A 23193-nucleotide genomic window follows, 5' to 3' on the forward strand; every position below is an offset into this window, starting at 1 on the left:
TACTTTATCGCAGACTGTCTTGAAGCCACAAAGAACTAACACCTCCAAAGGTGTGTGTATGTTAAATGAAACTGGGACACATCTCTTCTTCCTGTCTCCCTAGACGGTGGGCTACAAGTTGGCGGTGTTGCCGGTTGCTGGGGCACTGCTGGGCGGTGTATTAGGAGGTCCACTGGGCCTTCTGGCTGGGTTCAAAGTCGCAGGGGTTGCTGCTGCTCTGGGGGGGGGCGCCTTGGGATTTGCTGGTGGCAACCTGGTCCAGAAACACCGCAAAGCCCGAGTGGATCTGCAGATGAAACGACTGACAGCACCACCAGCTGAACCAGAGTCAAACAAGGACAAATGACCCAACAGTTCTGGTTTGACCTCTGACTTCAGGTGCTGACTAAAGACTGAGGCTTCAGTATTGACTGACCAATCAGAAGCACAAACTAGACCTCCGACGGTATCACGTTGCCTTAAAGAGACTCAAGCCCTGTAATACCAGCTTTACTTAGTCAGATACTTTGATGTTTGTGTATGAATGGTTTGTGAGGATTTTATACACACAACGGATGTAATTTAATTTAATTCTGAACACAACTGAGCAGTATATACACTACATCTTTTAGTGTGTGGTTGGGTCAGTATGACAACACATCTCTTCTTACTAAAATAAATGTTTGGCACCAAATAAATGAAGTTGATTTAACAGACCCAACTGTTCTGTCAAAGGCTATCACTAACAAGAACATTGTTTCTCTTTTTCTGATTGTTCGTTTTACCAGTGATCATGCCTCAGTATTCTAAAATGCAAAAAGCTGCAATAAGAATGATGTATGGAGAAAATGTTTTTGCCTAACATCATAGTGGGGTTATTTCACGTGAAAATGTAAACTAAAGTGGTTGTGCTTCAAGCATCGTATGAATGATACTGTATATATTTATGGACTTATTTTTGCAAAGTGTCAGAGCAAAACTGCAGAAAAAGCGCCACTGTCTAGATCACTTCAGGGACCGGAGTGAAAGAAGCTGCCATGTATTGATTATACTGCTGCTGGTTTTCTGCCAAATAAAATGCTTTTCAACAGTAATGTCATTCATTGGATAGGTATTACAGTAAATGACACCAGTAAAGTTCAGAGAGACTGACATACAAAGCATAAGACAACGCAATATCCTGTAAAATGGTTTTTAATTTACTTTTGTTTTTTACTCTTCTCCTCTGAGATGACTGGTTTAGAAATGGCATCACACTCCCCCCTGTTGACCTCCTGTATGTGGGCTGATATGTCACTATGCAGGTATCTGTTGGCCTAAATGGAAGGGCAGGATGCACAGTACAAACTTAGCGATGGGTCCCCACACTCAATCTGGCTTCCGCTTTTGGATGCATTCACACTCAGGGGATCTCAGGGATGTAGACTTGTACCAAAAGCTCATATAAAGAGACAAAACCAGTGTTAAGAGAACTTGTATAAAGTGGCAGACTGTAAACTTCCACTGTTCATCACATGGATTTTCCCCCTCTTGACTCGCTGCTTCTTAAAACACTGGGAAGGACTCCCCCAGCATGATGACACACTTGACAACAGGTAACGGCAAAAACAACAGCCATTTCATAAATTCATAACCATTTTAAAGTACATCATTGCAGAACCTTTTTTTCCCCCTCTATTTGAATCCCTGGAACACAACTCAGAGGTGTCATGCAAACACTGTGCCTTTAAAAAGGTATCCAGCCCCCTTTGACTTTTAATGTTTTACAGTAGTGGAGGTAATCAGCATTTTAGACACTGAACAGAAAAATAAGACGTTCAGATTTCTTTGGGTACAAAATTCCAAAAATTCCTGATTGCATAAGCATTGATGTCCTTTAAGACAATACTTAATAGAGGCACCTTTGTGAACAGTTACAGCCTTAGGCCTACTTAAATAGGACTGTAATACCTTTACACATCTGGACACTACATCTTTCACGGTCACTTTCCTTTGTAGATTTGGCTTTGTTTGAGGTTGTCTTGCTGTAAAATATACATCTAAAGTTGTATTTTTTTTTTTACCAATATTGCTCTGTACTTTGCTGCATCAATTATAACTTCTACCGTCACAAGTCGCCCAGGGCCCGCTACAAAGAAGCCTCCACACAGCATGCTGCTGCCACCAGCAGGCTTCATGATGGGGTTGATGTGTTTTGGTGGTGTAGTTTTAGGCTTAAACTGAACACGGAATTTAGAATGATGGCCAGAAGGGCTCATTCACTTTGACAGAATTTTCTGTTGATTACATCCACTGTGATTCAGCGTTGTAAAACAGTGACGCATAAAAAGTTCTGAGGGGGCAATACTTTTATAAGCACTGTAAGAGACCATCCATAACCATTAAGTACCAGGGAGAGAAGGGGTGCATGAAGTAGAATGGAGTAGCTGTCTCTTTATCTTCTGTTGAAGTTGTGTTTAAAATTACGTTAGCCCTACCAAGCATTTAAAAATATTTTTCTATTCCTTCAAGACTCTGTGTGCGGAGAAGATATGGAGATACAGCTACTTCAAACAGCCATATTGTTATAACTTGTACTATACAAATTAATTAGACTAGAGTTGGTCATATTGAGGCTCAGTCATGAGGTCAGAGACTAAACAAGCGTCTCCTATTAGACAGGCTGAACTGGACCACCCACAGATAAGAACCGTACAACTGGAGTGAGGAACTGTTCGGGTTTTTTTTACTACAAAAAGCCGGGTGATGTAAAAGAAAGAAATAAAATAAAGAAAACTCTGCATTTAATTTAGACCAACAATGAGACTCCCATGTAGCACAAACATATTTACAAGCTCCAAAAAATAAAAGTAAAAACACTTCTCTTGATGCCCTAATGCCCCTAACCCCTGCCCACACATTTTCGACTTTACCCCCCTTCCGTTTGATCCAAAATAAAAATTGTACGTGAAAGAGTTATGAAAATATAGGTTATTTCAACATGGTTGTGTCGTGGACTGAACCCCTCTTTTCTCCTCCTGGTCTTCTTTTTCTCCTCTTTCTTCCTCTTCATTTTCCTGCTCTTCTCTCTCTTTCTCTCTTCAGTAAGGGTGTTGGGTGTTGCTGTTTTGTCCCGCTGGCCTGTCCCAACCCAAACCCCCTCCCTGACTCTGGGGCGTGGCATTGAGTCACAGGATCACTGGAAGGCTGTTGAGGTCACAGCTCATCACGGTCTCGTGTGAGGATGGTGTAGCGAGTCTCGCTGGGTGCCAGCTTCTGGAACGAGCTGTCTGGGGGGCTGCTGGCCACGTCTCTTTCAATCTCCTCCTGAGGGTAAAAGTCAGAACAAACAGTCAAGTTTCACAAGATGTAGCAAAACCAGTTTCCAAAGACTCAGTAGTGCGCTCTGTTGTCTGACCTGTCCGGGCGTGCTGTCCGTGGGGTCAGGGCCATGGTGAAACTCTCGGTGTAGCTTTCCAGAGTGGAGGTCCAACACAAACTGTCTCAGTTTGCCAGGAATACTGGAAAAATAACCGCACAGAAACACATATTGGAGAACATTGTTGTATCCTCATTGTAAAACTCTTACATTTTCCTTTGGGACTTGTTCATACAAGTCAGATAAAAAAAAAAAAAAACTCTTATTAGAGGAACTGAAACAGTTCCTGTAACAGAAATAAAGAGGGAATGGTCTGACGTACTGTTTTTCTACCTCTGTGAACAAAATGCTTTACAATTAAGTCTCTTATTCACCCATTCACACACAATCACATCATCAAACCTGCAATTAATGGACAACCTACTCTGCCTCCTGGGCTATATCTCCGACATAAGGTTGGTCCATAGGTCAAAAGGATGGGACAGTCACAGTGATGGACGAGAGCCTATCATACAGTAAGTAGGGTTACACTGTCAGGTGTTTTAACGGATAATGTCAACCTGGACAGCAACCTTCATAAACACCCCTAGGCTAGGTTAGCCCCAGAATAAATTATATACATGTTATAATTATATGTAAAATGTATAGGTGGTAATGCCAAAATATGCCAATAAAATCTAAAAACTGCATTAAGTTAATTTATGTTATTTATCTAGTAGATCGTTAGTAGATTGTGTAACACATTTAAGTCTGTTATATTTAACACATTCCAGTCTGTTTGACAAAGGCATTTCTACACACAAAGTTCACCAATAAAGACAGAGTTTATATTACACTAAACAGCTTGTGGCGGCAGCAGAGAACATCAGTGCCTTTGCACGTGTCATGAAGCAGCATTAATCCTCATCAACGCTGTCCTGTGAAGTGTGCTTATTAACGACAGGTCATGAGCTGTTGTCATATCACACGGGCGGAGCAGGTCCCCAATCACAGCTAACCCCATGTGTCAGAGAAGCATGCGCGTGACACACACACACACACACACACACACACACACACACACACACACACACACACACACCCACACACACAACACACACACACACCACACACAAGCTAATGTAATTACAAGCTGTGTGCCCATGCAGTGGTGAGTGATGTTTTAGGTTGTGGAGGGCTGTCAGTCCTCGCTTCTGTCTATCTGATCAGACTCTGATTGGGGTGGGGGGGTCGAGGGCATAATAAATAAGATTAATTAGATTAGACTGATTATTTAGCACTTATTGCACGTGCCAAATCATGTCACATTAGCTCCGGTGTCCTGGCCCATTCATAAAGGACAGATTTTAGGAGTGTGACATTTCTCTGTTGTTGGTGCACAGTGGATTATGGTGTGTGTGTGTGTGTGTGTGTGTGTGTGTGTGTGTGTGTGTGTGTGTGTGTGTGTTGTGTGTGTGTAATGAAATTAACTTAATTTAAGGAGATCCCGTTAGGAACAATTTCATGTACGCTATAAGTTTTTTGCAGTTATTATTGCTTAATAATTGCTCAAAAATGTCCAAAAGAATGCTAAATATATCAGACTGATTTGACATGTGGATGATTTATTTGTTAATTACAGCTGCATTTGTGGTAAGTTTTCATTTATATGTCTTTTTGCATGAAACAACGACCAGCCCCAATAAAAAAAATAAAAAAAACTTTTTCTAAATGTTTCAAAGGGAGATGCACACATGGTGCTACCACAAAATAAATGAATAAAAATAAAATATGTTGGTATTGTTTGAAATGACCACACAATCATTTATTAGACATTGATAATATTGTGCATCTATGAGGATTATATTGTTGCACACATGCACTAAATTTGAAAAAGAAAGTGAGAGGTGGTACTTACTTGAGGTCTTGAAAGTCAGGAAAGACATACATGTGTCTGAATGAGTCTATAGCGATGACGGGACAGTCAGCAGGAGTTTTCTGGATATGGAGCAGAGGATGGCGAAACTTCTCGCAGTCCGCGTGCAGGAAGTTTATAGACCCTGAGGAGACACCAATGCCATAAACACCACTTCTGTACACAAGGCTGTTTGGTTCTATAAGTAACTAAAATTAATTTTCCTGATAGGTACAACATGCCACAAACATACAGACTCACCTTTCTCGCTGATGAGCTGGCGAGCCACTTCATGCTGGAACTTCTCCAAGCTTGCTGTGTCTTCTTTGACATGGAACAAGATAAGGAAAGGAATTCCTTCTTCAGTCAGCTCCTGGAAAACACAAAAACATAAACACACACACACACACACAAAGCGTCAAGGACAAATGGAGTCAGGGCCTTTCCATGGCACAGCAGATGGACTACCCACAGACTCCATGAATAAACTCCAGGCTGTTTTTCATATAAATATCTCTCATATACATCATCTACATAGCCAGATTTACACAAACTAATATCTGGCCAAAAAGCAATAAAACAAACAGACAATGCTCTATATGAAAAAGCAGGTAGCAAACCTCTCCATTTTCAAAGGTGATCTCCCTGACCAGAGGCACACACTTGTCCTGGGCCCATGCGTAGGTCAGGTCGAAGTTGGTGAGTGAGCCGAGGTAGACCATGTCAGGGATGCCCTCCCCTACAGGCTTGTAGATGATATTGTCTCCACTGAAGCGCTCAGTCTCAGATACGGCTCTATAGGAGTAAAGCAGATAAGAAAAATGTAAGATAAATAGAAACTAAAGAATTAAGAACTAAGCCTAACATAAAGATGGTGTTGTGTCTTACCCAAAGGCAGCCGTGAACGTGCAGTCATCTCGAAGGATGTTGGCAACTTTTTCAAATGTGTGGTAGTTATCGGAGTCCCTAATTTCAAAGTAAGCTATGATGTTTCTCTTGCTCCTCTGTTGAATAAGAAAGTCAAAATAATGACATTAGAAGAGAAATAATAGTGTGTGTGTGTGTGTGTGTGTGTGTGTGTGTGTGTGTGTGTGTGTGTGTGTGTGTGTGTGTGTGTGTGTGTGTGTGTGTGTGACTCACATCCAGAGTATTAACCTCCTCCATTGAGTGTATCTCTTTCACAGGGTCGACCTGCTGCTGGCGGATGAAGTCAGCGATGGCCGCCACTGACCTCTGACCCCTGTACTCCCTCTTCATCATCATCCCATTACGGAACAACTTCAATGTCGGATACTTGGTGATGCGGTACCGCTGGGCTATGTCCGCTACACAGCAAGGGAAGGGAGAAGTTAAGTAAAGAAGGACAAATCAATTGATGAAGAGGAAGAAGCGGAGTAAAAACACATGGGAATGGGTGGATGATAAGCGGTAGCACTGACAGAGACGCCGGTTAAAACTCAGTCTGAAAACACTACCTTCTGTCAGCTCTGAGCTCTGATCTCCCACATGAAAGCCGCCCCCCGCCAAGAGTAAATATTCTCTCTACACACACTGAATGTGTGTGTGCATGTGGCAGGTGTCAATCTCCCTGCGGGGTGTCTCTAAGCCTCCCATCTTCACAGGAAGCAGCAGTTTTGTCATTAGTCTTCAAACAGTTTGCAGGTCATCAATAATTCTCTTTAATTTGCTTTATCTCAAAAGGCTGAGACTGGCGGTTTATGTGTCTGAGCTTTGGTGTCCTGGGCACCTATGTGTACATATGTGCATCAAATATAGTAAGTGTGTGTGTGCCTTTTTCATTTTATACATAGTATATATATATATATATATATTTGGACAACAGATTAATCATTTTATTAAGTAAAAATAGTAGCTTTAAAATGACTAAGATTAGTTTACTTGTCTTTGTTTCACATAGTTATGAAATACATTTTGATCAAATGAATAAATGGTGTAAATAAATGGCACCTATTTGACAATGTTAAAGAACACTGAAATTGATTAAAAAAGGTACATAATACTCACAATGTTGGTCACAGTCAACACGGGCAAACACCACCTGCTTGGTTTCAGGGAACTCCTCTCTCGCTATGTTAGATGACTCCTCAAAAATTGGATGGAGCATCTGACTGAACCTGCACCTGTAAAAGGGGGTAGGGGAGGTGGTGTGAGGCCAAACCGATTTCCATCTTTTGTTAATAAATTAAATAGATTTTTAGATCCACTGGACTAAATTTTGCAGTTTTGACGATGTTGTCAAATGATTTTTGCCTATAACAGTTCCATTATGCATCCATTAACTAGACCAAATGATATTAAAACAGACATGTAAAAATCCTTTTAAAATAAATCAACAACATCTCTACTGCAAATGACAGCAATCTAATTATACTTATTGCACCATGTGGCATTCATAAGAAACATCTGCATCATGAGCAAGACTCATTTAAACATCCTTGACATAATATACAGGCCCAATGACTGTGGGAGAGAAACAACACACTTACCAGTCAGCGTAAAAATTGACTAATGCCACCCCAGCATTATCTGCAAGGAAACACACACACACACAATGAGGAAATACATATAAGCCTCTATACATGAATAAATACACTCAGAATGTATAATTTCCTAGTAAAAGTAATTACGGTAATTAGGCTTATCAATCTTAAACCCCTGAGTGTTTGGCCACTGACGGAAAAAAAAAACAAACCAAAAAAACACAAAAAACAAGAAAGCAGAGCACAGAAATGTATGACCAGTGACTCATAGCCATATATATTTATCTATCATACCACCCATTGGTACAATTTCATTAAATGTTTATTTGGTGAAAAAGTAAGCCAAGGGCTAATGACTATCAAGCAGGTCCAACCTGCAACAATGAGGTGAACAATAAAAAATATATACTGTATATATCAATGTACAATGAACATTAACAATAAAATCAAATCTGGTGACTACTTTAAAAATTGGTGACAAATCGGTCATCCAACTCTTAGCAAAAACGCAAATAAGTACATTTCCCAAGAGGTCAAACTATTCCTTTAAGACACTTTAAAAGAGTAAAGCGTGACGCCTTACTTAGGACATCATCAATGTTGGCTGAATCCAGACTGGTGATTTCTGCTTGTCCAGGAGTAGAGAGGCCCATCACCTACAGGTACACAGGGATGAGATAGATCAGCAATTAAAACATAAAAACACAGACTTGCTGGTTAGGACAACTATTGGGGGGGGGGGGCTAAAGACAGATAACAGTCAAGTGAGTAGCCATGTTTCCATCCACTCATTTTTATGCAAATTAAGTATTATCGAATGAAAAATGCCTTCTGGAAACAGTAAAAATTAAATTGAATTTCATGAAAATCAACAAAGTTTATACGTTTAATCTAATCGGATTTTCTCTTAATTGGTAAATAGCTTATGTGACAAACGCTAATAGAAACGTTATTTTCTGAATAAATAATTTACTGCGATTATTTTTTAGGTCATTTTATGTTTGCAACCCGCCATAAAGCAAAGAAGACGTTTTAGATAATTTCCCCCACATATTTTGCCGATATTATTTCTTTGCCGACATGGTGTCAACAAAGACAGATATAAGCAGTGTTGGGAGTAACGTGTTACCAAAGTAACAGAATTACAGTATTGCATCCCTTTTTGCTGTTAACCAGGCCTGCACCATTCGGGGAAAGCTATGAATCACGATTTTTTTAGCTTAGAACTTATATCACAATTCTGCAACGATTTAAAAAAATATATATATTTTCTTTAAAACCTTTTTCATACAGTCTATGTTTAAAATTCACAGAAGAAAATAATAGCGTTTGTGATGCAGTCGGCTCGTAAAATTAAATGAAAATCAAAGTCAGGGCAAATAATAATAACATACTGTACATGTATTTTTTTGAATAAATATTTAAAAAATGATCCACGTTACAAATTTAACTTGTGAACAGGGTGAATCAAGATTGCAATCTTTTTACGATTAATCGTCCAGTCCTACTGTTAACGCAGTAATGTAACGCATTACTAATTACATTTAGTCATATTAAACCCGTTACAATATCAGTAACGCGAGTTACAACGCATTTTAACTGAACATTTAGTGTTTTTTAAGAATGTACTAACACCGCAAAACATTTCTTCACAGGAAAAAAAAAGAGCCTTGAGTATTATTTTCTGTCGCTGTATTCGATGGTTGAGATGACTGCAGATACAGATACATTAGATGGACATTATTTTCAGGATTTTTGATGCTGCGTTGAAGCGTGCTGTCTCGTCTATGTTCCCGTAGTCAGAGCTAGAACCAGAGACGGTGTAACACCAAATTGGGTGACCATCATATGTTGTGACTGTAGGGGGCGCTGTTGCCACTGGGCAGCTTGAACTTACTCACACAGACGACTTTGTTACAACTTTATCCAAAAGAGCTGTGGGAGGAAATTATCAATTACCAAGTAATAATTTGATTGTGATTGTGAACTCATTGTGAATTGTCCCCATAAATAAATTCATATATATTTGAACATTTCAAAATTCACCTGTCAAAACAACCAAACCATTTCAAGTGACCGCAATTTTATGTGACTTAAGTGTGTATTTATTTAATGTTCAAATATATATGAATTTATTTATAGGGACAATTCAAAATGAGTTCACAATTACAATCAAATTATTACTTGGTTATTGATCTTGTAGATTAGGTAACAGCCTCATGCTGCTTACATGGTTTTATTATTATCTATTTCAACCGCATCCTCATGATTAAGTCTACTCTGTGATTTGTATTAGGGGCCAACAGAATAAACATAACACACACACACAGACACACACACACAAATACATACATACATATATATCTTAGTTTCTTTGTTTAGATTCACGATTACACCCTAGTCAATCAAAATGGAATATAACCTACCGTATATCATGTACATATATATCAAGTAAAAAAAAACATTTTTAAACTCTCTGCGCTAAACTCACCTTCATTATAAACAGCATGCAGTTTACGCTGATAGCGTAACAAAGTTGTAACAAAGTCGTCTGTGTGAGTAAGCTCAAGCTGCACCGTGGCAACAGCACCCCCTACGGTCACAAAATACGATGGTCACAGAATTTGGTGTTACAGCGGTACGAACAACATCTGTGATCCAACAAGTGACGAAGATACGTCAGCGCGGACAGCAGTGTGTCCAAGCTGCAGATATAAACACGTCTGGAATTAATGTTTAGGCTTGCTACACGTAAATATCATTGCATTTGATCAGCTGTGGACAGTAACTATACCGTACTTCATTATATTTATATTATGCTACCGACTCTTGCTTTATTACTCTAATTACACATTCTATTTAATTTTAACGTTACTTACACCGCAATATTGTTTCTTGTACCATGGCAACCGCACTTTAAAATACCTTTATTTGACGCCATTTTGCCTACTTTCAGTCTACCATATAATCATTGTCTATTGTTTACTTGTTTGTGTGTTTGTGTTTTTTTGTTGTTATTGAAGAAAATGCTGCTGCTGTCATACGGAAATGTCCCCGTTGTGGGATGAATAAAGTATAATCTAATCTTATACAACTATAAGGTACTTTTAATTGAGTATTTTAATTTTCTCCTACTTTCTTATTGTACGTTTCACTTCTCTATTTTAATAGCATAGTTACTTTGCATGTTAATATTAATTATACAAAATACTATGAATAATCTATGATGTATTAAAGTGGATGAGGAGGAGACTTTATTGATGCGGAGGTGAAATTCACCAGCTACCTGCCAAGTCAAACTTAAGCTGTTATTTTGGTGAAAGTAACTCAAAAGTATTGTAAAGCATTACAATTCAGAATAAGTAATATTGTAATACAAAAAATTACTCTCAAAAGACAGTAACTAGTATAATGTATTTAATTTTGGTCTAATAACTTGTTCAAGGATTTACACACCTCTTTCCTTTAATAAAGTATCCAAACACAGTATGTTTAACTTAAAAAGTCTAACAAAATATGGAACAGTGGAGCAGCATCTATTTCTTAGTGTGTTGAAACTACATCAGCTGTCATATTTAAATGAATTAGCAGTGCTCATTATGAGCTCCACCTATAGATTGTTAAACTCGTCAACAAATCATAGGGCTCTCCAATACTTCATTATGGCTATGTATACTGTATTTGCATTTTTAATCTTTCAGTCACTCTTTACTCAAATAATCTGGCCATTATATTTCACACAATGATACTGCAAATTTTATCCCGTTTTGTTTTATTTCACACATTTTCTCTGACAACTTATCTGTTAGAGAACAGGAGCTAGAACTATGGTCAGTCTTATTCTAGTATTTTGTGTTAGGAAACTAATCTTGCAGCCATCCTTTTTTCATGTATTTTCCTCTCTGGTTCACTTAAAAAAACAATAAGGGTGTGAGTATGATGTACCAACAGGGGATTTCTGAATTCCAGCTCTGATTCCAATGCTGTATTAACACAATGTATGAGAGAGACCGGTATAGTGAAAAGGTAAGGGCTAAAATTCATTCCTCCATTCATTGAAGGGTGAAATGGGGGAAAGAACACCAATGTTGGAGATGTTCTGACTGCCAACTGTAAACACAGACACACAAATAACTTATAGGTACAATAACGTATTAACGTAAGTTAATTGCAGCCTGAATTAAATAGTTTATTAAAGGGCATATGTTTAACAATGCAGACACCATGAAGCCCAAAGAAAACTGAGTTATGAAAATAGTCTATTACTAGATTTAATTAATTGAGGTTGTAAATGCAATCCCATATATTTCTGTGTCATCTAACGTCAGCCACTGTAGTCAACACTTCTGTAGTTAACACTTCTATAACAGACAGCACTTTAAAAGTATGCCTGCACTATCTCCTTATCTGTTCTAACTCAAGATCCTCTTTAAACAGGATGTATGACGGTCATTGTCCTTGAGGCTGCAAATATCAATATGGGTTCCAAGAAGGCCACATTTAAAATAATAAGTGAAATAACCAGAGCTTGCATGCCTTACTGGGTAACCATAACTATGTAACTGAACTTTTGCTTATACACACACACTAATATTCTGAGTTTAAGTGCCACCCTTCCTTCCATTAGTGTCTTCCAAAGGTAAAATTAGGGTTAAAACAAACTATTATTTGTATTATAGATTAATCTGTCAACAGAGATTTGTCACAGCAAACATTTTGGGTTGTCATAGAAGGAAAAGCACAAGACAGTAAAAAATGACTGCATTCCATTTAGGTGAGCTACTTTCCCCTGCATTTGTTCTACTTGATAAATCAAAATGTCTGCCATGAAAAATGTCTGTGATTAAATTAATAATAAACTAGTAGTCCATGAAATGTCAAAAAGCTCCATAGAGCAAATGTTCGGATTCTCTATGAAAGTTTAACATTCTCAACTTTGTCAAAACAGTCACTGTGTCTTTTTACTATAAAAGATGACTGTGGTTAGACCGATGGAGGCAACGCTATGAAACTCAAAGAGCAGTTTTCAGTTTTCATTTCAGGCCCTAAACTCTCACAACCCAAATGTCTATGGCTCAAAACAGCAGAACAGCAGCGCTTTCTCTACTTCCGGGTTGTCAGCCAATAAGAATGAGCCACAACAGAGGAATTCACCAACCGGTGAGCATCATTCAGAGACATATACAGATACACTAAGATTCTGACAATAAATGTGCGCATCCATTCAATATCAAATAAGTTGATCAATCACAGCAGATCAACCCCTTCAACAAAATGCTTAAACTAACAATGCTAGCAATTAGCAAGTATTTCCCTGCTGTCAATATGTGGTAACAGCTAATGCTAGCTCGATGCTTCATTCGTCCCCAACAAAGTTATCATGACTCAAACTACAGCTAATTTCTAAGTTTGAAATTTACATTACGGTCTCTTATGCGAGTAACATCTCGATTATATAAGAAGGATTAAGGCTTATTACAACACTATAGCTAACGTGCTAAATTGACATTGCAGTTGGACAACTTGATTAACGCTAGTTATGGGAGTCGCTTGTTGAAATCCAGTTTAAAGGCCTTCTTAATGAGCCTGATTAATAAATAACTGCACTATCAAAAGCGAGTGAGCAGGCTCGCTAGTCAACTTTTAAAGCCACGTCTCATGCCAGCAAAGGCTCATTGGTTAGCTAGCAGCTAACTATCCCCCGGCTGCTAACTAACGTTATTTAGCTAGCTTAACGTTAGCTTGCTCTTGTAGGTACAAAGCAGTGCACATTCCAGGGCTGAAATACAAACACTTACCAGCAGTAAAACCGTGACGAAGCGAATATCCAGAGAGGGAGATATTGCTATTAGTTTCATTGTACAGTATAGTTATTGGAGGTGGTGGTGTTGAGTCTTCCCAGTTTGTCTCGACGCTGCTTTTCTTACTGCTGCAGGAAACCGACGGCGAACCAATCTCACGGTGACCACGGAAACGTGAGTGACACTTCCCGGTATTTGCTTGGCTTTGTGGGTAATGAAGTTTTTGAAACCGCCAGGAGGCTGGCCTGAATGATGGAGTAAACTCCCATCATGGAGGTTTATTGCTTTACAACAGTAACGGGAGTTGTAGTGTTTTGTCATCCATACAGTGGCGATTCAACGGGGCTTCTTGGAAGAAAACTTTCCTAAAATTTTCATCTGAGACTAAATCAAACGGTAAATATAACACCGGCGAAGGAGCAGTAGAAAGATCACGTTATTAATATACAATAGCATTAACGATATACTTATTGTATCTACTGTCACACGTGTGTTAGCTACTTCTGTAGCACGTTTATGAATAATGTTAACTGATTTCTCTTGAGCAGAGGGGAGTTGCATCATTATGCTTCACTTTTTGTAATACTCTGTTCGACATTTTCTCACCATCTGGCAATGCGTTTTGAACTTACTTTGTGGCACAAAACTTAGTTGGAAAACCTTTAGATAAGCTGACGCAAAATACCTGCAACTATTTTCGCTAAGTCCAGCAAAGCAGTGTGCGTGTATGTGTGTGTGTGTGTGTGTGTGTGTGTGTGGGCGCACGTGCGCGTACGTGCTGCTTAATCACAAAGACTCCACAACTCAATAACAGATACTATTTTTACTTTATTATAATTATTTTTGCACCTAATCAGATTAGATGAGAAGACTGGTTAACACAAATAATATGTAATTCTGAGGCATCCTCCCTCCTCCTGTAATCAGTACAGTAGCCGTGTTATGCTGGCAGTTATTTCTGTGAACAGGTGGGCTTGTCTCAGTATGTGAGTGATCCTCTTCTCTGCCCCTGCAGGAGCCAAGATCAAGGCAGGTATGGTACCTGGACGGGCATCGACACTGAATTGAGAAACATCTGCTAAAGTGTCCCCCTTGATTCAGCTATGGTAAGAAGAATCCATCACACACAGATAAACTACCCATATTTAATTTAGGTTTAGAAATCCCAGAAGAGTTTTATTTTCTGTAATAATCGGGTGTATCTGTTGGTTGCTGTACTACCGGTTTATAATTCTCTCTCTAGAGTCGAGACCATTAAGACTATGGGGAACAAGCCTAATTGTGTGTGATGAAAAAGCTTAATTGTTATTAAGATTAAGGTGGAATGTTGAATTGAATCCCAGCATTAATATTTTATGGGCTAAAGCTGTCCATAGGGGGTTCACAGTGTGTGAGCAAATCACAGATGGAGTCAGAGGTAAATTTCTCTCTTCCTATCTGAATATCAGTTGTGTAGAAGAAAGAGGCGCATAATGTCTTTCTTAAATTGTTATTGCTGGGAAATAAGTATAGAATAGCAATAACACAATATCCAGAAATGCTTCTTCTGGGGTGGCAGTAGCTCAGTCCGTAGGGAGTTGGGTTGGGAACCAGAGGGTCACTGGTTCAAGTGCCCGTGTGGACCAAAAAGTACGGAGTGTGGATTGGTGGCTGGAGAGATGCCACTTCACCTCCTGGGCACTGCCAGGTGCTGTTGAGCAAGGCATTGTACCCCCCCCACCCGCTCAGGGCGCTGGTTCGGCTGGCAGCCCACTCACTCTTACATCTCTTCGATAGTGCATGTATAGATCCTGAGCGTGTGTAGTTCAGGACCGATTGTAAAACCATCAAAGTGAGTAGTAGATTTACACAGAGTGTAAATTGTAATTTCCCCATAGGGGATCAATAAACAGATAAAAATTAAATTCTTCCAGTATTGATATATATCACAAAATCTGCTGAGGTATGAAAAATCACTTGTTGAGTTGGCTATACGGTCTTGTTTGCATTATACTATATGGTTATGTGAATTCAAACTGAAACAAATATTTCTATTGTAATTCTCAAGCAGTTCAGATTCATCACTTTTATACTTCATTTAGACAACAAACTTGTACAACACAACTAAAAATACAATGAAAAACCCAGCCCAACTCTATGTGTTACTGCTAAAAATATACTGTTATTTTATTTGCAGAAAACATGTACAGTATTAGTGAAAAGAATCTACTTAAAAGGGCAGTTTTGGCCATTTCGTCGTTGTTCGCTGCAGTTTTGGACAATTCTTGTACTCAGCCTATGAGTAGTTAGTTTGGTCCGTAACCCAATGTGTGTATTTTGTGAGGTAATCTGGTGTAAAGACAGTCCTATTGCACTACATACAGCACACACCCATACTGCTCTCATTGCACTCTGATTTCATCTGTCCATCCTCTCCCTATTTTGCCCTCTCCTTCCTTTACTGTTTTCTCCATTGCTGCCATTGATTTTTTTGTTTGTTTTTCCAGCTGATTATGTCCCTGTACTCTGATTTGCCGGTGGGCACATTGCGCTCTGAACTTTAATTGGACATTTAATTAGATCACAGTTTTAGTCCAATTAGACTTAGAAGTGTTGAAAAAAAGATATGGAGGGCCGAAGAGGATAAAGTCCCCAAGCTAGTCTATGTCTCCCCTCCCCCTTCTCTTCTCACTCTTTTTCTTCCTCTGTCTTTTTCTGTCCGCCTTGCCGACTACTGAATGATAATTATTGATATTATTGATATTCAGTGAAATTAATGAAATCAAAGCTAAAACTAGCTTTTTAACTATTATTACTTATTTATTTTTTAGTCCCTCCCCCTCTCTTAAAACAGGGAAATACTGACTTGTGGCACATACACAGCCATTGTAATGGCTTGACTGACGGCTAGTAATCTCAAGTCCAAGTCACCAAGTCTCAAGTCTACATCTCTGAGCAAAGGTGTTTTGAGACAGGTGTTATTAGTGCCTCTGATCAATCTCTAGCACCGCCCGTCAGTCTGCCAGTCACAGCAGCATCGACCAGCCCACGCGCACGCGCACACACACGCACGCACGCACGCACGCACACACACACACACACACACACACACACACACACACACACACACACACACACACACACACACACACACACACACACACACACACACACACACATGCACACACACACACCACAAACATTAATGACATGCTGGGCAGAACCCTATCAACTCAGTGTAGTTCTCCGGTATGATATCACTACACTTAATGAGACTAAGATAGGCCTCATTACCACCAGCGCTCATTTCAGTGCCAGTCGAATGCAGGGCTATTTGGCACCAGTTTTAGCTCCCCTACGTTTCTGCCCTCTTCCCCCTTTTGTTGTCATAGTTCTCATACAGAGCTCTGACTCAGAGCATAAACAAAACAGTGCCCCAGTGGGCAAAAAACACATGGGCAAATGTAAACACACACTTAGACGTATGCGAATATGCACACACTTGCACTCAGGTGTAAATCCTTGGAGGACACAAGTTAATCTCTGTGTCCCTTGAGCAGACACACACACACACACATATCACCTCCCTTTCTGATTCCCACCTACCCTCCAACCTCAGGAGTAAAATAGAGAAACAGCCTGTACTGTTTTCCGTACTTTACACATCATACATCTTACACCTCATATATCTGCAATAGTGAGTTGTGTGTGTGTGTTTCCTCTCTATACAATATATATGTATGCATGTATAGATGGTGTGTGACTGACAGGCAGCAGGCAGGCAGGGGTGTTTTACCCACAGGCTTCACTGCCTGACCCCCATGGCTGTGGGATTGACAGCTGTGGTCCCACCTAATTGCATTACTCTCCCAGGTGATTGGCTCACACCCCGGGGGCTCATTTGTCAGGATGCATTGTGGTAATGATGTAAATTAGCAGATCTGTGTGTCACTCAGCCTTCTAGCCCCCTGCTGATTGGCCCTGCTGTGCCCCAGGGCCCGGCCCCCAGCTGAGGAAGCCAGCTCATTGGTCCTTGGGGAACCAGGAAGTTCCCTAGAAAGAGGGCCTTACAGATCGGGCATCCCTGTGGGTTGATATTATCCTTCCTCCCACCTCTTTACCTGTCAGTCAAAACTCAAGGACTGATCCCTGCAGCCTTTACACTTTTATCCCAAATTAGTTGACTTTACTAGAAATTTGCGTTGAAACCCGTTGCCTAAAACCGTTTAAGTTTTCACACAAGGAGAAACTTAACAAGTTAAGTTGTATTAACACAGAATAGTAAGGTAATGCAGTAGACAAATCAAGTTTACATTTGTAGTCATTACTAAAAATCATTAGAAAACATTATTTTTTTCTGGAGTCCTGTTGTCTCATGCATGCTTAAGTTAAACATGCAAAGAAACAGTACAAATATAAAACATTAGGCCACTTATCACTACTAAAGACATAATTTATTTATATAAATATTGGGTAACACTTTACTTGAAGGTATCTACATAAGAGTGCCATGACACTGTAATGAATACATGAACCCTAACCATAACTTGTCATGACAAAACCAAATGACAATTACTAAAAGACGTGTTATGTTGACAGGATGACAGTGTCATGTCCCTCTTATGTAGATCCCTTCAAGTAAAGTGAAACCAAATATATATATTTTTTTCCTTTAGGACAGTATGATTTTAAGAATAATGTATTTAATACATGTGTTCCTACAAAACAGAAAGGAAAAACAAATTACATAAAACATCGACATTTTCCATTGTACTGTGCTGCATGGAATGATTTGCAAATGAGTCGGCAGTATCAGATCGGCAATCTGTGTATATGCAACTGAACACTTTCTCCATGCCCAGAGGCCATCAGTCCCCACCCGGATCTCGGTCATGGTACAATAATAAATGTAGATAAACGTGAACACTAAATCAACCATACAAAACTAAAACCCAGATAACATGAATGCACACCCACAACATTAACAGACATTAATAAAACACACTTCAACCAGGACGTAAACCTTTCAGAACATATATTTTTCCTCTTTGCATCGTTTCCACGCAGAATAGTTCACATGACCCCGCCCCTCTCATGCAGAAACATCAACATCCTTAGTGGTCTCTGCTTAATAAGATCTGTGTACTGCATACTTAAGTTGATTATTACAAACAAATTATGTGATTGAGTAATGCTTTTGGTTTTTAACAAAACATAAAAGAATAAGTAGTGACTACAAAAAGTTTAATTACAACTAAATATGTGTTTACAATATATTTTCTATCTGCCACACACACACACACACCACACACACACACACACACACACACACACACAACCACACATTCTCTGTCCTCTATTCTGTCAATCTTCTCTTGCTGTGACTAATTCAGAGGCACACACACACACATATTAACACAACAATGTGAAAGAGCAACCACCAGTTGTGTATATTAAGTTTTTGTTTTCTGTCCAAATTCTGCTCAACGTCACAAGTTAACACGGGAATGGTGTGATGGTGTATGAGTGTATGTGGAGATTGTACACACAGACATGTAGGTGGTATAGGTACCCTTAATGCTAAGGCCCAAAACACAATCTGTCATAACTGTATAAAGTCATAACTGTATAAAGATACTTATATAAAAAGTGTGTGTGTGTGTGTGTGTGTGTGTGTGTGTGTGTGTGTGTGTGTGTGTGTGTGTGTGTGTGTGTGTGTGTGTGTGTGTGTGTGTGTGTGTGTGTGTGTGTGTGTGTGTGTGTGTGTGTGTGTGTGTGTGTGTGTGTGTATGTGTTGTCTAGAATTGAAATAAAGGCCACAGGCGCAGGCTCTGTTCCCCACTGCTTACTCAGCATGCCTTAGCAATGTCCTCTATCAAAAGCAGACACCTTCACAGTGACAGACAGCTAGAGAAACAAATAGACAAACACACTGTTCACAAACACACACACACACACACACACACACACACACACACACACTGACTCTTTGGTTTCTTTGCCTGTCTGTCTCAATGGCATCAATTGAAGTGTTAGTGATGTCTTACTACGCGTCTGATGTGTGTTTGTGTGTGTAAGGAGGCAGCAGTGTGTATTACAGCACTCCCGTAGTGTTGCTGAAAGCTTTTGTGGGAGTTTTTGGATTCTTTGTTAAACTCACTGTGGTTATATGAGGCCAAATATGAATAAAGCCTAAATAATGTCAGCATCAGCATGAATCAATACTTATACAGATGCACAATCACTTGGTCTGCACGTCAGCCTGTGATCAATAGTTGACTCTGAGTTATTGTCTTCATATTAACAAGTGGAGTGCTCCCTGAGGAACACGTGTGAATGGCTAAATGAGACCACTTCAAACCTCTCAACAGGACCTGGTGTTGTTTTTACACCCTCTTTTGTTTGATTTCAGACACTGCATCACAAAAGCCTTTTTAGCCAAATTTGGATGCACTGTAGGAGTTTCTAAAACACTCAGGTCCTTATGAAACTCTAATTGCCTGCTTTTGGCAATATGAATGTCTCTCGCATAGATTCAAGTATCGACTTGTGTCCCTTATGTCAGTGTTTGGCCAAATTATGATTTTTTTTCGGAATCTTAGATTATTCACAAATCAATTCATATTTTTTTGTGGCAGCTGGGGGCTTTCAAATTGACTCAAAAATGCAGAAAAATATCAAAATAAGTCAACAGAAGTAAAACAAAAGTTAAGAATGCGCTCTTGTCAAGATTGAAAAGAAGTATAAGTCCTCTGTGTAAGAGGATGTTAAGAATCGTGATATTACTCTCTATGAAAGTGTGGCCATGTCACCTCTGCCATTTCTGCATGTGTTAGATATTAGTGTTTGCAGACTGTGCATGTGTATGTGCGTATGCACACGCATTGCGCATGCACACAGTAATCATTGTAAATTAGAGATGTTTAGAGATGGTTGTGGTTGATTTTAGTAAAGCCCCTGTAAAAGTTCTCTCACGGAAAATAACTTCCCATGACGTGGCACATGTGCCCAAAGACACACACACCGACGCTCACACACACCTTTTATGTGCAGCTTCTATCCTTCTTTACGTGCACACAGACCTACTTTGCAGTAAATGTATTAACTAACCTGTATTAAGTCTTTGCCACTACTTGGCAGACCGTGAGAAAGCAGCGAGCATGATGGGTAATTGCCATGCTGCACGCAGTGTCTACAGGAGAACACTTTATGAGGTGACGGCAGGGGGGGGGGGATAAGATAGAAGGGAGGAGGACACTGGAGTAGTCCCTCCTCCCTTCAGATCCTTCAATTTTCCTACCAAGAGTTTTAACACTTTTCAAAACTGTGAAACTGACCAACGTAATCAGCCTGCTTATACTTATATACTATACTTACATATATATGATGGGTAATTTCCATATATATATATATATATATGAATAATGAATAATGTATTGAAAATAAATAAATTTTCTTCCTTAAAATACAGGGGGCAGGCACATTTTAAATACACCCATATGTTAAATTTCCATAGAGGCAGGCACATTTCTACTTCTAAAGGCTAGTTATTTCATGGATCCCCCCCCCCCCACATCATCACATACCTTTCTCCATACACAGAGATAGGCATGGGGAACTTTTCATAAGATCATCTCTCAATGCAAATCAAACCAGCTATTAAGCTAACTGAAATAACAGCATGCCAATCTCTAGGTTTGGCGAAGAGTATGTGATGATATGGGGTGTGTTTAATTCCAAAGGCCAAGGGAACTTTGTCAGGATGATTAGTATCCTGAATCCATGAAATAACTGCCCTCTAAAAATAAAACTGTGCCTGCCTCTATGGGAATTTAACATAGGGGTGTGTATACTTATGCCCCCTGTATTTTAAGGAAGATTTACAATACATTATTCATTCACAAAGAAAATTGTGTCCTTAAAAGGTCTGATTTTCCTTTTTTTCAATTAAGGCATTAAGATCAATTTCCAAAAGATGTTTTTTTATTCCTCTTTTTAATCAACTTTAGCATGGGTTTGTAAACATATGCAAGCGACTGTATATATCAATATTTTCTATCAATTCCTATTTTATAAAACTGATAGTAGTGATCTAATTGTAGGCCTGATGAAAATGTCTTGGAGAAATCTCAGATTGTGGCATGAGGCATGAGTTTGTGCCTCCAGCATTTGTGTGTTTAGGGGTAATAATTGATTTTTGTGTTGTGCCCCGCAGGGCTTGTCCCACATCTCTAAACCCCCACACACACATGCATGCATGCATTCACACACACACACACACACACAGCAAGGCATGCTGCAGTATTAATGAGACATGAATAAGACATGAAGAGAGACCCCCCCCTCTTACATGCTCACACAGGGTCTCCCCCTGCCCAGCTGCTTCCTGTCTACAGATTACCCAGCTTTCACTGGGCTCTGGTTAAGTGGGGCCAGGAAGAGATTTAGCCCCCTCAGCAGGAGCAGACACACATATACACTCACAAGCGCACACATACAAGCGTGCGCACACACTCCCTTCTGCAAGCAAACATCGGAAAGTATCTGTAAACAGGGCTTTAGGTGTTTGTTATCTGCCTGAAATATAACTATTTGGGCAACATTTTAAATAGTGTCTTTGGATGTGAGAGTTAAGTAATATTTCTTTAAATTTTTGTTTTTTTGTGGTGACCGGTAGTGTTTTCCAAATTTCCATTAGCAGTAGCCATTTAAACATGTCTTATTATGGAATTATGCATGAATGACTTAAGGCAAGGCAAGGCAGCTTTATTTGTATTGCACATTTCAGCAACAGGGCAATTCAAAGTGCTTTACACAAAATCAGTTAAACAGATAAAACACAAGTAAAAACAGTTAAAAATCATAAGCATTAAAAACATAAGTGTGATTATGTCCAGTTGTGGATGTGTTTACGGCTAAACGAATGTTAAGGAAGCAGCCTAGACTCCGCTTAATGTCCCTGTATTAAACAGCTGAGTGTCTGTTCATGCAGGTTGAATTATTCCTTCTTGGTTACTTTCTATATGTTTGCGTTGCAGGCTTCAGCGACATCCAGCCCGGGACCTGCGTCTTTCGGCTCGCAGGTTCATGCTGCAGCTGTCAATGGAGATAAAAGCGCCCTCCTTAAACTCATCACAGGTAGGCAGTCAGCTTCTAAACATATTACAGGTTTATTAACTACATAAACTGCATCGCACAGGGCACACAGAGCCATCAAAACACCCCAATCCCACAGGGTTCAACTCACATTAATGAGTAGTAATGTGTTGCTTTATTAATTTCTAAAAGAAACATTTATTTGCATTTACCACATCTGTGGAAATTTCAGAGTGCAGGGACAGTTGCAGCAGCTAGCAGGAGTTTAGGGTTTTGCATAGAGAGATTACAGCAGAGCAGGTGCTCATCAGCATGGAAGTTGGCACCATGGTCCTTCTGCTAAAAGGATGGTCCACCCGTCTGTGAAGGTGCAGACATTATGCCATGTTGATATTTAATCTTGATAATGCAGAAAAAGAGTCTCGCTCAGGCATAGAATAGAAATGTCCAGCAAAACAAATATGAAGAGGTAGTGCCTGGGTAGCTCACCTGGTAGAGTGCATGCCCCATGTAAGGAGACTCAGCCCTCACTGCAGCAGCCGCAGGTTCAATTCCAACATGCGGCCCTTTGCTGCATATCATTCC

At 39.6% G+C, this 23193-nt stretch overlaps 2 protein-coding genes across 3 annotated transcripts in view; one reads left to right on the forward strand and one right to left on the reverse strand.

Moving 5' to 3' along the window:
• Positions 1 to 1194: 1194 nt before the first annotated feature.
• On the reverse strand, positions 1195 to 13712 carry erp44 (endoplasmic reticulum protein 44). The gene is made up of 11 exons (XM_032519386.1): positions 13531 to 13712; positions 8316 to 8388; positions 7739 to 7778; positions 7257 to 7372; positions 6372 to 6556; positions 6120 to 6235; positions 5852 to 6026; positions 5493 to 5604; positions 5235 to 5376; positions 3377 to 3479; positions 1195 to 3285 (listed from the first exon to the last, which is right to left on the reverse strand). Exons 1-11 carry the CDS (start codon positions 13588 to 13590, stop codon positions 3175 to 3177), a joined length of 1233 nt encoding a protein of 410 aa, XP_032375277.1. The 5' UTR covers positions 13591 to 13712; the 3' UTR covers positions 1195 to 3174.
• A 44-nt stretch (positions 13713 to 13756) lies between these two features.
• invs (inversin) overlaps positions 13757 to 23193 on the forward strand; it is a 22778-nt gene continuing 13341 nt past the window's right edge. For both annotated transcript variants that reach the window (XM_032519377.1, XM_032519379.1), the window contains exons 1-3: positions 13757 to 13929; positions 14549 to 14639; positions 22551 to 22650. In XM_032519377.1, the coding sequence (XP_032375268.1) occupies positions 14637 to 14639; positions 22551 to 22650 (103 nt within the window). In that variant the 5' untranslated portion in view covers positions 13757 to 13929; positions 14549 to 14636. The remainder of the gene's footprint in view (positions 13930 to 14548; positions 14640 to 22550; positions 22651 to 23193) is intronic.

This window comes from Etheostoma spectabile, chromosome 6 (genome assembly GCF_008692095.1).
Source record: "Etheostoma spectabile isolate EspeVRDwgs_2016 chromosome 6, UIUC_Espe_1.0, whole genome shotgun sequence".
Taxonomy (NCBI): Eukaryota; Metazoa; Chordata; class Actinopteri; order Perciformes; family Percidae; genus Etheostoma; species Etheostoma spectabile.

Coding starts and splice junctions, on each gene's coding strand:
- erp44 (XM_032519386.1), bottom strand. CDS start 13,590: ATGAAACTAATAGCAATATCTCCCTCTCTGGATATTCGCTTCGTCACG. Junction 8,389..13,530: donor TCGTCACGGTTTTACTGCTG/GTAAGTGTTTGT, acceptor GTGTACCTGTAG/GTGATGGGCCTCTCTACTCC. Junction 6,236..6,371: donor AGGAGGTTAATACTCTGGAT/GTGAGTCACACA, acceptor CTTATTCAACAG/AGGAGCAAGAGAAACATCAT.